Below are 16,641 nucleotides of genomic sequence, written 5' to 3'. Positions count from 1 at the left end.
ATAAGTGATTTCCAGTAATAGTGCCTGCTGGCTGCTGCCTACACTTGCAGGTTACTCTCACAAGCTGAGAGTATAAACAAAACCCAGTTTGTTCGCTTAATTCCATATGGAGGAAGTGGAGAACAAGCAAGTTATATTAAAAGGGTACGTAGACATACTTCCAAATGAGTCAGACATGGAAATCAAGTTTAGTAAGATTAAGCTCAAGGCTCCAAAAGGGTCAGGAGCTTTTCTTGTCAAGAATCTCTACTTGTCTTGTGACCCTTACATGAGAGGCCGTATGCGTAAGATCCAAGCCGCCAATTACTTATTTCCTCCTTTTGTTCCTGGTCAGGTAAATCCATCATCATCTCTTCCACTCTTACTTCACTTGATTGTTGTGAGTTTGGTGTGGTTCTTGCTAATATTGTTTGAGTATAGTTTTTTACTTTTCTAAGACTAGACAAGTTTTACCATACATTGACGTGGTCAGCTAAGCTTTGGCCTATGGATGACTTCCTATCATTTTTGTATGAATCTATCATTTTTTTTCTTTATTATTCATAATTGACTACGTTAGTACTGAAGTTGTATTCATAGACTTCCTCATTTGAGTATCGTAGCTATCAATTATACAAAGACAAGAGGTTCCATAATTTAGTTTTTCACCTATTGTAATTTTCATTATAAAAGTCATTTTTACAAATTCTCAACAATGGCGTGTTTTGATGAAGGCCTTGGAAGGATTTGGTGTATCCAAAGTTATAGATTCTGATGATCCAGATTTCAAGCCAGGTGATGTAGTTTCCGGATTTACCGGCTGGGAAGAGTACAGCTTGATTCACAAAACTGAGCAGTTGAGAAAACTTCAGGCAGAGGATATTCCACTCTCATACCATGTCGGCCTCCTTGGTATGTTAACTTCCAGAATATATTACTTACAGAATTTTACAAATAATACTTATTACAATTGATTTTTAAGAAAAGAAAATTTCAAAAAAATTGAAATTATTAAAATCCTACATAAAGTCGATATACTTTAATAAGATAAAGAGAAGTAGTCATAATATCAATTGGTAAAAAAGATGTAAGCAAACTTCAATACAAAACCTTAATGTATCTTAAAAAGAAAGAATAATGGATTTTTTTATATAAAAACTATATTATACAACTTTAAATAAATATTATTTAAGTAATATTAAAATATAAAATGTCCTCATTTAAGTTGTCAACTTAGACCACAAGCTATATCCATACGGTCCAAGATATAGAGTGGAGACAAGTTCATAATTAAATAAATTGTTATGATACGTAATTTATTATTATGAATAATTTTTAAATATTAATTTTATGAAAAATGAAATTTTTAATTATTTAACTATTAGTCTAACATGGGTCAAAATATTGTTGTTCAAGCATGGAAGAAGTAACTTGGTCACTTTATTGACGCTGTAAAAACCCCACCTCCATTCATTGATTAGAAAATTCTCAGGTTTACTGTGTCTAACTTTGTACTTTTTGTAAATTAAAAAAGTTGTATTGGTGTATGGCTAATGTAAATTAAAATTTAATTTCTTAAATTTAATCTTAATCATTTTTCAGTAAGATATATAGTGTCATCTAAAGCAGTCCCTAAGCAGAAGGTTTTCTTCTTCTTCTTTTCAACACAGGTATGCCAGGTTTTACTGCTTATGCCGGATTCTTTGAGATTTGCTCCCCTAAGAAAGGGGAATATGTCTTTGTCTCTGCAGCTTCTGGAGCCGTTGGTCAGCTTGTTGGCCAACTTGCTAAGTTGCATGGTTGCTACGTTGTTGGAAGTGCTGGCACAAGCCAAAAGGTAATTTTTTCTCTTTTTCTTTTTTGTTCTTGTTATTGATATATTTCTTTGGGTTGTGTTTGTTATACAAACATTGTATTTCATTGCTGAAAACGTAACTTTAAGTCTATAACAGGATTTTCTCATTTTCTTTTTATCTTTTGGAGGATTTATACGCCATCTTTATCTTTGTAGACACTTCCTAAACACTATATAAAAGGCTTTTTTTGCATAGCGATAGACTCTTCTTTGTATGATCAATCAACACCGAGATAACTTAAATGAGCTATTTTAGGTTGATCTTTTGAAGAATAAGCTTGGATTTGATGAAGCTTTTAACTACAAGGAAGAACCAAACCTTGATGCAGCATTGAAAAGGTTTATGATTAGTTTTTGAGAATGAAGTATGATAAAGAACTTGTTATGTGAATTAATAACCCCATTTTCTTTTATGTTTATCCTTGAAACAATTTGGTTTCAAATGGATGGCTTAACTAAATAGGTACTTTTCACAAGGCATTGACATCTACTTTGATAATGTGGGAGGGGATATGCTCGATGCAGCACTTCCTAATATGAGGATTCATGGCCGAATTGCACTTTGTGGGGCAGCGTCTCAATTTGGCCTCTCTAAGCCACAAGGTATTCACAACTTGATCAATCTCATAACCAAGGCCGTCAAATTGGAGGGATTCGTGCAACACAATTACTTGCACCTATATCCACGCTTCTTGGAACATGTTATTGGTTATTACAAGCAAGGCAAAATTGTTTACATTGAAGACATGAATGAAGGTCTGGAAAGTGCTCCTGCTGCCTTTGTTGGGCTATTTTCTGGAAAAAATGTTGGAAAGCAAGTCATTCGTGTAGCCTCTGAATGATTCGTGCCCAATGTGATGCATTTCATTGCAAACATTCCATAACAAGGTGAAGTGAGTGTAGGGCTTCACAATGAATAATGAATAATGAGACATTCATTTGAAGTATCTAGTTTATAATTGAAATAATCTTATTCCTTAGATCATGAATGAAACGTTTAAAATAAAAATATGTTGTTCGTATTGTGTAGATGGTTATATACATGTGGTTGTAACATATAATGAGTGATATCTGAACAGTAGTAGAATAAAGACTATTTTAAGGTAATAAAACGAAGTTTAAGAATTCTCTAAAAGTGAGTTTCTTTTTCATTTGAGTTATGGACAAGTGAGGCGCTAGCCAAAGTTTTTATATAGATCTTGCTACAAGCGAGGGACGAATGAAAATTTCTTATTTGGTATTTTTATAAACGATTACTAAAGAGCAAGCTCGATTAAGAAAGTTCTACTTGAACGAAAAGTTATCTCACTTGAGCAAGGTGCATTCTCACTCAAATGAAATTGTAGTAGAAAGTATGTTTTTGTAGAATTTTGCACCAAAAAAAAAAAAAAAAAAAAAAAAAAAAAAACCCAAACAAACAAATTAAGAAATGATTTTTTTTTTTTTTTTTTTTTTTTTAAGATCCTAATGACTAGTAATAGCCTTGACAACATTCTAGAGTGTTTTCAACATAAGTGACCTTTCAAATGTTCTTATTAGCAACTCTTCATGGTTTATAAATAAACAATGCCAGTTTTTTTTTTTTTTTTTTTTTTTTGAGAAACAACAATGCCAGTTTTATATATATATATATATATATATATATATATATATATATATTTATATAACAGTTTTCCTACAAGCCAAATCTCATTTAAGTGGAACAAATATCATCTTATAAATACGATTATTTCATGCCTTTAAAATATCAATTAAATGCTATTTATTTGACTTTCTATTTTATATACATTTTTATGTTTTAAAACCGTTTTTTTTTTTTCTAGATGTAAAATTGTTCATTAAGTTTTGTATTACAGTTTTATTTACTTCTCTTTCACAAATTGTTAGGAAAAATTTTGTCAATGATTATTCAACATATTTATAATAATTTTTTTTAGTGAAATAGTTTATAATCAATTTAGTTAGAGTTTTACTGGCTCAATATTTTGGGAACCTTTTTGGAAGTGGGGAAAAAATGCAAAATTCAACTATATATTTTTATTTAAAAAATAATAATTATCATTGTATAATTTTGATATAATTTGTATACAATTTTAGGGACCTTTTGCTTATACAATAGTGGGCTTTGAGACCCTTTAAATTTTTTTTGGGACAAGTGGGTCTTAGGCCTAACTACCTTAGCCTTAAGCCAGCCGTGTCATAGCCAGAGATAATTTGTAGAATAATTTCAAAACCAGAACCATTCTCAGTTAAAGTGTTAAACAACAAAGTTTTAGGATGAGCTTGGTTCAGCCTTTTGATGTTATGCTTTTTGAACAATTGGAAGTTTTAAAAAGTGCGATGTGAAACTGAGCTTTTTGAAAAAGCTAAGTGTTTGGTAAAACCTGTTAAAAATTGTTTTTTGAAAAAAACTGAGTGTTTGACTAGCATTTATAAAAGTGGCGGTTTAAATGGTAAATTACCAAAAATGACAATGTATATATAAGTTAAAGTGTTAAATAACAAAGTTTTAGGGTGAGTTTGGTTCAGCATTTTGATATTATGCTTTTTGAAAAATTGGAAGTTTTAAAAAGTGTAGTATGAAACTAGGCTTTTTGAAAAAGCTAAGTGTTTGGTAAAAACTATTAAAAAGTGTTTTTTGAAAAAACGGAGTGTTTGGCTAACACTTATAAAAGTGGCGGTTTGAGTGGTAAATTATCAAAAATGACAATGTATATATAAAGGAATTTATTTCATACTTAAATCAACTACTTCATAATACTTAAATCAATTTTTCTTCATTTATTTCTAAAAACTACATTTCATAATATTTTTACAATATTTTCACAAAAAAATCATTTGTGATAAATTGATATTGATTTTAATTTGAACAAACTATTAAAATTATTTTTTTCTCACTAATATTAGCTAATAATAACCTAGCACTTAAGATTTATTGTGAAAATATTGTAATAGCATTTCTCAATTTTAATTTCTTATTCTTTATTTTATTTTTGCCTTTTTTTTTTTTTTCATCCATATTTCCTTCTTTTTTTCCTTCTTTTTTTTTCCTCCTCTTTTGTTCTCCTCCACACACGTACCCTTACTCTTTTCCTTTTTTTCCCTACCACTTCCTCCAAACTCTAGAACATTCCACAGAGCTCTCTTTCTTTTTTTATTTTCTTTCTTCCTTTCTCTCATTTCTCTTACCACTTTGTTTGCAAGTTTTTTTCCCTCTATACCATCAAAACACAAACTTAAAGGTCACATACAACCACACCATTTGATTCTCATCAAACGAAGATAGAGAGAATGGGAAATTGCCAAGGGAGGAAAATCGCCTTCGTCATCTACTAATCTACTCTGCCTTTATCGCCGCCTGTCTTCCTCCTCACCGCTGCTTGATCTCTTCCCCACTGCCAACGACATGCGGTAAAAATAGGTCAAATTGGTTTTTTTTTTTTTTTTGTTCGGATTTCATTATTGGGTTCCTTTGTAAAATTGTGTCATAAGCAAAAGGATAAAATTGGGTTTTTAAGAATAGCTATTGGGCAATTTGGTAAATTTGCACAACTTCCAACGGTAACATAAAATGCGCATCAGTGCTTTTGTGCAATAGAGCTCCTTGCTGCTTTTGCGATTTGAGCTTTTCCTTTACCAATGAACACGTAGATTTTTAGAAAAAATAGCTTTTAAATCTTACCAAACGCCTTTTTTTTTTTTTTTTTTAGTTTTAAAAAACGAAGCTAAAACAAATGGGTACTTAAAATTACTAAAATATTCTATTCCTTTGTGTTTTTTTTTTTTTTTTCATAGGAGTGGGCTCAATTGTAGTAAAGAATTCAAATGACGGTGACCAACAACCGGTACTTTACCATTATTTTACGACAATGGCACATCTGCCTCCACGTCCACATTGCGATTACAGATGTACAATCGGATTGTATTTAGGTCCCCCTAGTCAAAGGAAAGAAGTCAAGGAACAGAACAGTACAAAGAAAAAACAATAGTAAAAGAAAATTCCAGAAATGTCCCGAGAAGCTCACCCGCTATGGCCACTGAATCCTTATATATACCTTATCAACAATCGTAATTGTCATCGCTAGCCCCAGACTCATAAAAAAAACAATTGGCTGTCGGCAAAACCCACAATCATCCTCATACTTTACAACTCAAAACCGTGTTCTCTGCATAATTTCTATCCATATCCTTCGGGCCGTGGTATATCCCATTAAGGCCATAACTGGTAACAGCTAGCTTCTTGTTTCATATATTTATTCAAACTAGTTTCTAGTTCAAGTATATACCCAGTTCAAAGTTCTTTGATTTAGTAGACTGGTTTCAATTAATCCAGGTTTCAATTTCATCATGAAGACCACACACGATATAGCTTCTTCTTCTTCTTCTTCTTCTTCATCCTCTTCTCCAATTACAATATTGGAAGAAAAGCCTAGTTCAAGTTCACCAAAAAAATCAGCTTTGGGAAGATTGCGTCTTAAATTGTCACCAAGCAGAAAGGCAGATAAGCGTTCTCTTTCCCTAACTGGTTCCAATGCAAGCAAAAACTACAGCAGCGAGCTCCAAAGGGTGTTCAATTACTTTGACGAGGATGGAGATGGTAAAATATCTCCTTCTGAGTTACAAAGCTGTGTGAGGACTGTTGGGGGCGAGCTGTCAATTGATGAGGCAGAAGCAGCTGTGAGGACCTCTGATTTGAACGGAGATGGGCAGCTCGACTTCGAGGAATTCCGGAAACTAATGGACACAGGAGGAGAGGAAGACAAGAATGAGGAGCTGAGAGAGGCTTTTGGAATGTATGAGATGGAGGGGTCAGGTTGTATCACCCCCACAAGCTTGAAAATGATGCTCAATCGACTGGGTGAGTCCAAGTCCACTGAGGATTGTAAAGCTATGATTCGAATGTTTGATCTCAATGGAGATGGCGTCTTAAGCTTTGATGAGTTCCGAATTATGATGCGCTAAGTCTTATCCATTGCTGTTTACTAGAAATGAGAATGTTGTTCTGTTTCCTTCAATGAATGGTTTTTGTTCTTACTTTAATCTGTTTGTTACCTTACACATTGTAAAGTAAATAATTTCCAATAATCTTGGAGAATAAATAGCTTATTTTCTATAATCTTTTACTACGAATTACACTTTTGACTTTCCCCCTCCCCCTTTTCTCCCCTTTATTATTTAGTAATACTTTTAGAGCAGAAGTAGCGGAGGGTGGGGGGAAACCTTTCTTGTTCTAGAGCATGAAGGCAATAGAAAATAATTTTCACTCGTTAATTCCTAAAATAATCTATGTTTATGTCCGCCAAAAAGGAAGTTGGAAATACTTAGATAATAGAGTAACGACATCAAAACTACTTTCTTTCTTTTTTTGGATAAATAATGATTAGTTTTTTTTTTTTTTTTTGAGAAACAAATAATGATTAGTTTTATTAAGAAAAGGCAAAAAATGGAGAGAGAACCTACCCTGCATCAGCAAAGACCCAAAAGGGGGATATGGTGCAAATAAAAAAAATAAAATCAAAACAAAATTAAACCATGTAATGATTTGATTTCTTTTGGGTACGTTGGCAACTTGGTATTCTTTACTAAGTTTAGTCACAACAATTGCAAGCTTAAAATGAGGCATGAGACCGTACGTTATTGAATGAAATTTTAATGACACATGGTTCATAAACAGTTAAACACCTGCAGTCCACATAAAAAGAAAGAAAAGTACGAAAGACCTGTATCCAAGAATCCGTTGGAAAGATTTCGCAAAACCTTTTGTTTGCATTCTTTGAGGGACGAGCAATGCATCTCCCTCCATTGTCATCCCTCAAAGGCTCAAGCTTCTTCTCATTTGCTTTTACATTTCTTGCTGAAATCTTGACTGGGGCAGAGTTAATTGTCATTGAGTCTTTGCTATTGCTTTTTGCATTCCTGTCATTTGATGGGTTGGGATTCCCAAGTCTTATAAAAGGAGGTCCAATAGGCCAAATTATGGATTAAACAATTAAGAGACTTGGGACAAAAGGAGAAGGAGATAACAGTGCAGTTACACATAGGCTCTAATATCTTTTACAATAGATTGGAATTCCATTTGAGTTGCAAGTCAGGATTTATAGAGTCAATAATTATTTTGGGCGTCTCCTTCAAAGTAGAAAAATTTGCAACCTTGATTGATGGCAAAAGAGATTGCAAAGAACCTTTCAAAAAAAGATTGCAAAGAAGAGCAGCTTTTACTTCCGCACACGTAAGAGTGCACGAGGAAGCCATTTCAATATTAACAAATAAAATAGAGCCTTGAAAATCTTAGCACATTGAGGCAAGGAGAGATCCTGTATTGGTTACAGAGGCATCAAAGTTGAATTTGGACCAACTAAGATCTTTCCTTGCCTCAATATACTATGTAGAAGGCTTTATAGCTTGGGCATACCATGTAGAAGGCTGCTTAGGGATGGTGGATGCCCAAGGCCCCAAGCTTCAGTACGGGAATTGAATGCTTTATTGATTTCAATTGCTAAGTTGATGGGGCGGATTATGGAAATATTGTAAAAATGAAGTTGTTTTTGTGCCGCCAAATTCAGCCACATGCAAGATATGCCAATCGGGTGAAAGGTTTTGCCTCTGTTCTGTTTAAACTAAGGATCTTTGTTGGGTCAGAGATGTAGCGAATCCAATTAGATAATGACTTTGTTAGCAAGAGATGTGAGGTGAGCGGGGAACTTGGTATGTGTCCATACAATCGTGGCAAAAGGGCACTAAAATAAAATATGTACCAGAGATTCGGAATGATTGTGGCAACTGGGGGTAGCTTATATCACAAATTTGGATTCAATGAGCCCTAGTAGGAATCATATCCCAAGCAATTCTCCAAAATATATAAAGAGTCGTTTATTAAGTTTTAGGATCCATAGCTTTTTCCATTCAAAAGGGTTCAAAAGGCCACAGTCAGATTTTAAAACCTTGGTCGACTAAGCCAGCCAATTTGGTAGAAAAATCCCACTTCTGATGCTAGTTGTATGGAGGTCAAAGGTTCTATGAAGAAGCTCTCAGTTCCATTGGTTACCCTCTAGGGAGATGAGATCGGATTCTTAGATTATAGGCATTTGATTATCTGGTGGTGGGAAGGAATAAAGTTTGGCAACATCCCAAGTCCGAACTACTTGCTGCCGTTAAAGATCTAACTTTCATTATTAGCTTTTGTTAACAAGTGTCCTAAAGGGCACAGTAGATGTTGAAGGCTTGCAATCCATTGACATCACCTGATTCAACAAGGGCACGACAGACAATAGACAACAAATACTAGGTAGAATACCAACTTTACTGGCAACACATATTGCTTCATTAATCTGTTTAAAATCAATCTATTGATATTGTCCTTGATAATTTTGAACTTCCTTGAGCACGGGTTGGCATTATCATGAATTGATCAAACTAATGAATCTAAATTTCTCATAATTGCCTGAACTCTTAGATGCCATCTTCACAAAGCTTTATCCTTTTAAAACCAAGTGGCAATGCAGCACAACACTGACATTTCATTACTAACACATCAAGTCATGGAAATACTAAAAAAAAGTATATCATTGCTTACATACACAGATGAGAAAAGAAACAGAAATCTCCAAATTTTTCGAACCTCATATTCCATTGAGAGTAACCACAACTTTGCGAGGAGTAGCTTGGTCACGGTGCTCACACAGCCATATCCCCTGAGGCATAATGGCAGAAGGAACTTATAACACATTCTGATAAAGTAATTACCAGGCAGGCAAAGGTCAAACAGCTTATACAACTAATCACTAGAGACAATTTAGATGTGATCTGTATCACCTAAAGCATGTGTGCTATAATTGATTTATGTGAAGTATATGCGGGAATGAAACATGATCTCACCTACACCTCTTGTTTACCTGGGAAGGAGAGGAGAAAAAAAAATAGGGGGGGGGGGGGGGGCGCAGAGAGATATGCCGTGTGGACCAAAGATTATTGGCATGATCTGCAATGTTTTGTTGACGTTTTATCCTCGCCAACATTTTCATCATCTTTAATGAATTACAAAAAAATTCTTACACTCGATGATTTTAAGCCCTACACAGATAAGTCCAGAAAAATGCCTCTGCCATTCCATTAGAACCACCTATCCTGATGTGTCTTTTTTTTTTGTTGATAAATATCTTTGATGTGTCCTAAAGTACATATTTTCGGTTTCATCTGTATCTTACACCAAGTATTACGATTATGGGAGTTTACGTAGATCAATAGGATTTTAACTGGCTCGTACTCGTAAAAGAGAATGTTGTTGTTGTTGTTGTTGTTATTATTCTTATTAATTTTAGATTAATTTTCTAGTCCTAAGAGTAATTAATTTTCTGAAACACGTTGTTAGATTAATCATGGAAAAAATCCACATGAAAATGATCTTCTGATCGTTAGATATTTTTGGAGAATTTTGAAAATTAAAAATGCTGTCATATACCTGCCAGGTTCCCATGTTAAGCTGTCCATTTGTAATTGGAACCCTGTACAAGAATGAAGACTGGTTAATTGGAAAATAGATGATATAACTCAAAGTAAATACACAATCATAACAACAAGTATAAGATCATCTTACGTGAGTGTGCAGCCAAACATTGAAGATTTGATATGTGCTGGCATGTCATCTGGGCCTGCAAAGGTTACACAACTAAAAACCAACACTTGTGTATAGGAAAATTGAGAAAATACAGAGCATATATAGAATTAGAAATCAGCCCCTAGCCTAATTCAGGTTAAAAAAAATACATACTTACCTTCCATTGTATGCTTCCAAGGAGCAGACCGTCCCTGAAAATAGATATCCAAAAACCAGTTAAGATTTTTTGTCAGATGATATAGACTACATATTTCTAGTTACTACATGAAAGAAGGCAAACAAACCTCTGGAACTATCCTGTTGAGGAATGTCTCAGTATCTTCCCGGACATCGGAGTCATAGTTCTCATTGATAGTAAGAGAAGCACTTGTGTGCTGCACTAAAATGTTTAAAATAAAAGATGAAATTCTGTCAAATAAACCACAATGAATGTGAAGGTAAAATCACTTGATTGATAACATATCACTCACAGAAGAGATGAGCAAGGCCACACTTGAATTCTGACAGATCTTGCCCAATTTCCTTCACAATCTGATATTTTAGAAACAATTATTATCAATAATGTAAGTAATATAAAAGATGGTCTTTAAGATATGCTGGTAGCAACTGTAGGTGCTTCTATTTTTCATTGTATGAGTCACTACCGTGAGCTGTGAACATAAAATAACCATACTACTATAGAGATAATCAAATTCAGAGTTGAAGATACTTTGTCGAATAAATTCAAGACCAGAACCCATTCTCACTTGAAAAGCTAGAATGAGTTGACAATTGCCACAACATCTACCAGTGAAGTTTCCTTTCTATGCATACACATGTAAACAAATACAATAGTGAGCCGATGAAGGGGACTAAAACAATGAAAGGTTAATATTGCTCAATTCAACTAGGATAAAGGTGGTGACAAGCATGTTTGATTCCTATAGGTTGTGTCGGGATTCGAGATATAAATTTAACAATACATGATGAGTTGAGTTCTGGATATTTTGCTCAAACAAAAATACTTGTGATATTAATCTTTTATGGATTTTAAATGACATCTTATACCTAATCATTTCAAATCCATTATATTAATAAAGCTCCAAGCTAATTACAAATTTCAACAATCAAAAAAAAAAAAAAAAAAACATTTCTGCTCTATTCAAGTTATTTAGACTTTGTTCATATGATACAACAGGAGTCAAGTCCCAAACAATTCAAACATATCATAATATGTTATTGAAAGACCAAAACAAAAAAAAACATTAATCTAGTCTAGCCAATAACAAGGAGTTGGTGTTGTCCCTAGGGTTTGGAAATGGAATTGGTGATTTTGGTACCTTAGGGGTGATGAGATGACAACCCCTTCTCTGGGGAGGAAGAGTTATGGTTTTCTGGGCCCACTTAGGACCAGCTGCCGCCATTGAATTGGGATCGTTGGTGGTGGTCGGAGTCGGTGGTCGACTTGTGTACAGCGAGTTCACGCGAAGGGGAGCCCAGGCAGCAGGAGCAGGAGGCTTGGCAGCTAAGAATACTGAGGAGCTTTGCATGGTGGGTTCCAAATCCGAGCCCACCTTATTCCAACTAAGCCCAACAATGTTCCAGACGTAGGGTGCGATGGTCAGGGTTATAAGTGGCACAACAATGTATTTGATGAATACTAACGCCCACTTCGCTCCACACATTTTTCCATTCCATTCAATTGGGGCCTTTTGTGCTCTGTGTGGTTTGAAATAAGAGCAATTTTGGACACAATTTCTTTTACAATTGGTTAAGTTGGTATTAATCCAACTTCTAATATTTTGCCATTTTTAATCCCACAATTTTACACATAATTTTTTTATTAATTTACTTATTATGTCAAAAGGAGAGTTTTAAATCTAGTACTGATGACTAATAAGCAAATTGAAGAGTTTTAAACCAACTATTACTAGTTTTAAACCAAACCGAATACTTTTGACTATTAGTTGACCTTCTAATATTTTGCCACATAAACCTTGGTCCTAAAATTTTACACATCACTTTTTTATTAATTTATGTATTATGTCAAATTGAGAGTTCTAAATAGACCATTACTCAACAAACTAGAGAGTTTAAAACCAATTACTCCTAAGTAAAATGGAGTTTTAAACCAAACCAAACCAACCTACTACTACTATATATATACTGCACCACACCAAAACTCTTTATTCTATTTACCTTCTCTATGCCGTTTCGGCTCTTTTGTTTTTACAAATTCTTCTTCCTCAAGTCTCAAGGTATCTTTTACATGAATTTTTCTTCGTAGTTACTTTTATTTTTCATATTTTTTCTTTAATATTTTGTGTTTTTGTATCTTTTTTTTTTTTTGGTATTTTTACTTTCATTACCCGTGTGTTTGTTTAATATTTTATTAAGAACCAAACTTCTAGACACCATGTTTGATTCTAAAGTTTTTATGGATGGAGTAAATGCTAAAAGAAAGCTAAAGGTAATGGGCCACCAAAGTATCTTGATTTTTTTTATCATCATGTTTGACATTTTAGTTTTGTTGGATGAATACTTTTTTTCATAGAATGTTATTTTTGCATCGCTAAATTTGCTTCTTTTTTCTACCCCTAATAGCTTCGGTAGACCTTGAAAATTTTCTTTTGTCACTAAGTTGTTGTATTTTGTTGTTCCATGGTTTATAAAAGTTTAGGGCCCATTTGGTAATATTGCTCTAGTAACGTTGTTTAAATGTTGTGAAAATACATGTGCGTGAAAAAGTATTGTGAAAATACGTGTTGTGTTGTTTAAACACGGTAAAAACATAAGTAGTGTTTTTTGTTTCTTTATTTTTTTTTTCAAAATATGTATATCTTTGTTTCACTATTATAAATATTGAATAGTGAATATATTTAACAATAGTTAACTATGTGGTGTATAGCACAAATTAGTGACTAGATATTCTATACATTTAATTAAAGCCAAAACTGAGAGAATATCCAATTAGGTTCTAAATTGGATTTCAATTGTTGTCTAATTTTGTGTCACATGTCCTATTTAAGTTTTTTTTTTTTCTTTTTCTGTGTGAGTTAATGTTGTGCAAAAGACGAAGAGTCTAATATAAATAAACCATAAATAAATAAAGAAACTCAATAAACAAACAAACAAACAAAAAAAAAGAAGGAAGAGTAAACTTATTTGTATATCCAAAAAAACTAAAATTAAAAAAATAGAGATGGAGAGAGAGAGTGTAAAACTCATCTATCAATTAAAAAATCTATAAATCTTACACCAGGTATAATTTAAACCCATATATGTGTATAATTGTGATTGTTTTTAATTGTACCATGCATATGCACGGGTATACACTAGTCTATATATATTAAAAGCCAAAATTCAAAGAAAATCCAATTAAATTTTAATTGGATTTTCAATTTTGCGTCACATGTCCTATCTAATTTTTAATTTTTTACCAAATGAATTATTGAATGTAAAAATTAAAGATTCTAAATCTAATAAGATTCTAAATTAGATTTCAATTGGAGTCTAATTTTGCACCACATGTCCATCTAATTTTTTTAATTTTTGTGACAAATGAATTATTAGATGCAAAAAACAAAGAGTCTAAATCTAATTAAATTCTAAATAATATATATACACACACACACACATCTATCTGAGAGAAACTCAAATAAGAATTCTAAATTAGAGTTCCAATTTTGTGTCATGTGTCCTAAATTATTTATTCTCAAAAAGTTTTATTTCTTAATTTTAGAATCAAATGTGGGACCATATCATATATATTCATTCAAGTGAATTTTTAGGTACAAAAACCAAAGAGTTTAAAATAAATTAATTGTAAAAAAAATGTTTCGCAATAATTAAAAAAATATATGGACAATTTACATTTTATACGTAATAAGATCCTTACAAAATTTTTTAAAGAGTTTTTTTTTTTAAAGATAATTAAAACATACTGCTAACCCCACGGGAAGGTGCCAATTCAGCTACAAGGCCGTTGGCTTTTTAAATAGTTAATAAAATATAAAAATGACTATCAATAGTATTTCAATTATATATATATAGAAATTATATTATGTATCTTATTGTATATTTTTAAGTGTATCCATGCATATACATGAGATTAGAAGCTAGTATATATACATACATATAATGAGAAATCATTACATATTTTAAAAATATATGGTTTAAAAAAATATATAAGTTAATATCATGTATAATTTGAACTTCTTCTGAAAAAAAAAAAAATGTATAATTTGAACTGTGTAATTATAATTGTTTTTAATTGAACCCGTACATATGCATGAGATATAACACTAGTATATATGTAAAACCAAAACTAAGAGAAAACCTAATTAAATTCTAAATTAGATTTCAATTGAGCTCCAATTTTGAGCCATGTGTCCAATTTAAGATTTTAAATATTTAGTATAAATACCTATGATCTAAAAAACCTTAAGGTTGACTTGGGATAATATGTGGCATTTTATGGACTATGTAACATACTAGAAACCATATGTGGGCGACTAATATGTTTCATTTTAGTTTGACCAAATTTTAAGTATATACAAGTTAATTAGGATCAAAACATCTTCTTAAAACTATATGATAGAATATTTAAGATAAGTACTAACAAAAAATTACATAAAATTATTATGATTTAAGTTAAATATAAATTACAGTTAAAAGAGACTTAAAAAAAATACGACCTAAAAATATTAAAATACTATAACTAAACATATGGCCTACAAATCTTAGTATAGGTGGAATTGTAGTCGTACATAGTGTGGGTTACATGCCAGTTGGAGTTATATGACTCTTAAAAGTTTCAATTAGCTCAATTAATAAAGTCTCTGATGATTGTATAAGAGATCTGGGGTTCAATCTCTGGCTACACTAAAAAACTGATTAGTGTCTCGGTCTGATAATAAAGAGTTATTAATAAGAGCGAACGTTATAAATTGAAACTCTCTAAAAAAAAGAGTTATACTACTCTTTATATAAGTCAATTATTAATATTTTACTTTTATTTTGTACAAATCATAACATGATATATCAACCCTTATAAGAAAAACTCTCAAGACAAATAGTGAAAACTTATACATCGATTTGACTGCATCTTTTCATAGATATTTGATGTATATACTCTCACTCTAACACAAACTCTAACCTAAAATGTTATGAATGTTTATGCATTGGAAAAAAGAGACCCTTAACCATGACATCTTAATTTTGGATCAAATTAAGAATGTTTTTGCATAAGATCATTTTTCCAATGCAAAAATATTTATAAAATTTTTGGGTTAAAGTTTGTGTTTGAGTGAGAGTATAAATCAAACATCCTTAAAAAGATGCAATCAAAACGATATAGAAGTTTTCACAATTTGTCAAATAATTTTTCTTACAAGATTAATATATAGTTTTCACAATCAAAACAATAATTTTTTTTTAATTTTGATTTAAATTTTGTGGTTTGAGTTATTAATTTATGTTTTTTTTTAATTAATGTTATTATGGAAATAAAAGCTAGCCCAATTTGTACCCTAGACCCAATTACCTGACGACTTCAACCCATAGAACGGACAACTCATGAGACTTGTGATTTCAACCAACCATTTGGTTGGCCATGGGTCCTTTCCCCAGTCACTCAATTTGATCAGGCCAAATGACGAGTTGACCCAAGCCTAACCTGACATGACCTTGACCTGACCCGTGGACATGGCCATAAATGTGAACCACTCTTTCAGTATTTTGTTCCCTGTCGTAGGGTTAATCAAGATGAACAGTGGCCAATAAAATGAAATGAAAGGCAAACAATTCATGTGGTTTGATTGTTACGCCGCAAATAGCATCCACGCATAATTTATGCTATTTTGTCATATTAAAGACCTATTTTATTATTTTATCATATTATTTTATAATATTTTATTTATCAGATGTTTTATCATTTAATTCTATACATTAAAATAATATTTACTACACATTAAAATAATATATTTCCTCCTCCTTATCATCACTATCATCAACAACAACAACAACCCACACACGCAGATTAACCGCCACAGCCCAAAACCATCGGCCACCCCCACAGATCAACCACCAACCACCAATATCAGCCACTGCTACCACAAAACAAAAAAAAAAAAAAAAAAAAAAAAAAAAAAAAAAAACTCAAACAAACTCAAACAAACACTACACAGCCACAAATCTCACACCCACAACCCGA

At 32.3% G+C, this 16,641-nt stretch overlaps 3 protein-coding genes across 3 annotated transcripts; 2 read left to right on the top strand and 1 right to left on the bottom strand.

Moving 5' to 3' along the window:
- LOC126712680 (2-alkenal reductase (NADP(+)-dependent)-like) lies at positions 1 to 2,778 on the top strand. The gene is made up of 5 exons (XM_050412113.1): positions 1 to 334; positions 714 to 891; positions 1,650 to 1,816; positions 2,091 to 2,173; positions 2,298 to 2,778. Exons 1-5 carry the CDS (start codon positions 107 to 109, stop codon positions 2,674 to 2,676), a joined length of 1,035 nt encoding a protein of 344 aa, XP_050268070.1. The 5' UTR covers positions 1 to 106; the 3' UTR covers positions 2,677 to 2,778.
- A 3,124-nt stretch (positions 2,779 to 5,902) lies between these two features.
- LOC126712678 (calcium-binding protein CML38-like) lies at positions 5,903 to 6,950 on the top strand. Its single transcript, XM_050412111.1, has one exon. The coding sequence runs from the start codon at positions 6,182 to 6,184 to the stop codon at positions 6,794 to 6,796; it is 615 nt and encodes a 204-aa protein (XP_050268068.1). The 5' UTR covers positions 5,903 to 6,181; the 3' UTR covers positions 6,797 to 6,950.
- A 2,345-nt stretch (positions 6,951 to 9,295) lies between these two features.
- LOC126712677 (uncharacterized) lies at positions 9,296 to 12,127 on the bottom strand. Its single transcript, XM_050412110.1, has 7 exons — positions 11,768 to 12,127; positions 10,919 to 10,979; positions 10,733 to 10,827; positions 10,606 to 10,639; positions 10,428 to 10,482; positions 10,293 to 10,335; positions 9,296 to 9,525 (listed from the first exon to the last, which is right to left on the bottom strand). Exons 1-7 carry the CDS (start codon positions 12,110 to 12,112, stop codon positions 9,454 to 9,456), a joined length of 705 nt encoding a protein of 234 aa, XP_050268067.1. The 5' UTR covers positions 12,113 to 12,127; the 3' UTR covers positions 9,296 to 9,453.
- Between the last annotated feature and the right edge of the window lie 4,514 nt (positions 12,128 to 16,641).

The sequence above is a fragment of the Quercus robur genome, chromosome 2, assembly GCF_932294415.1.
Source record: "Quercus robur chromosome 2, dhQueRobu3.1, whole genome shotgun sequence".
Taxonomy (NCBI): Eukaryota; Viridiplantae; Streptophyta; class Magnoliopsida; order Fagales; family Fagaceae; genus Quercus; species Quercus robur.
Note: the sequence above shows the minus strand (reverse complement) of the source record. Positions and strands in the feature narration are given on the sequence as shown.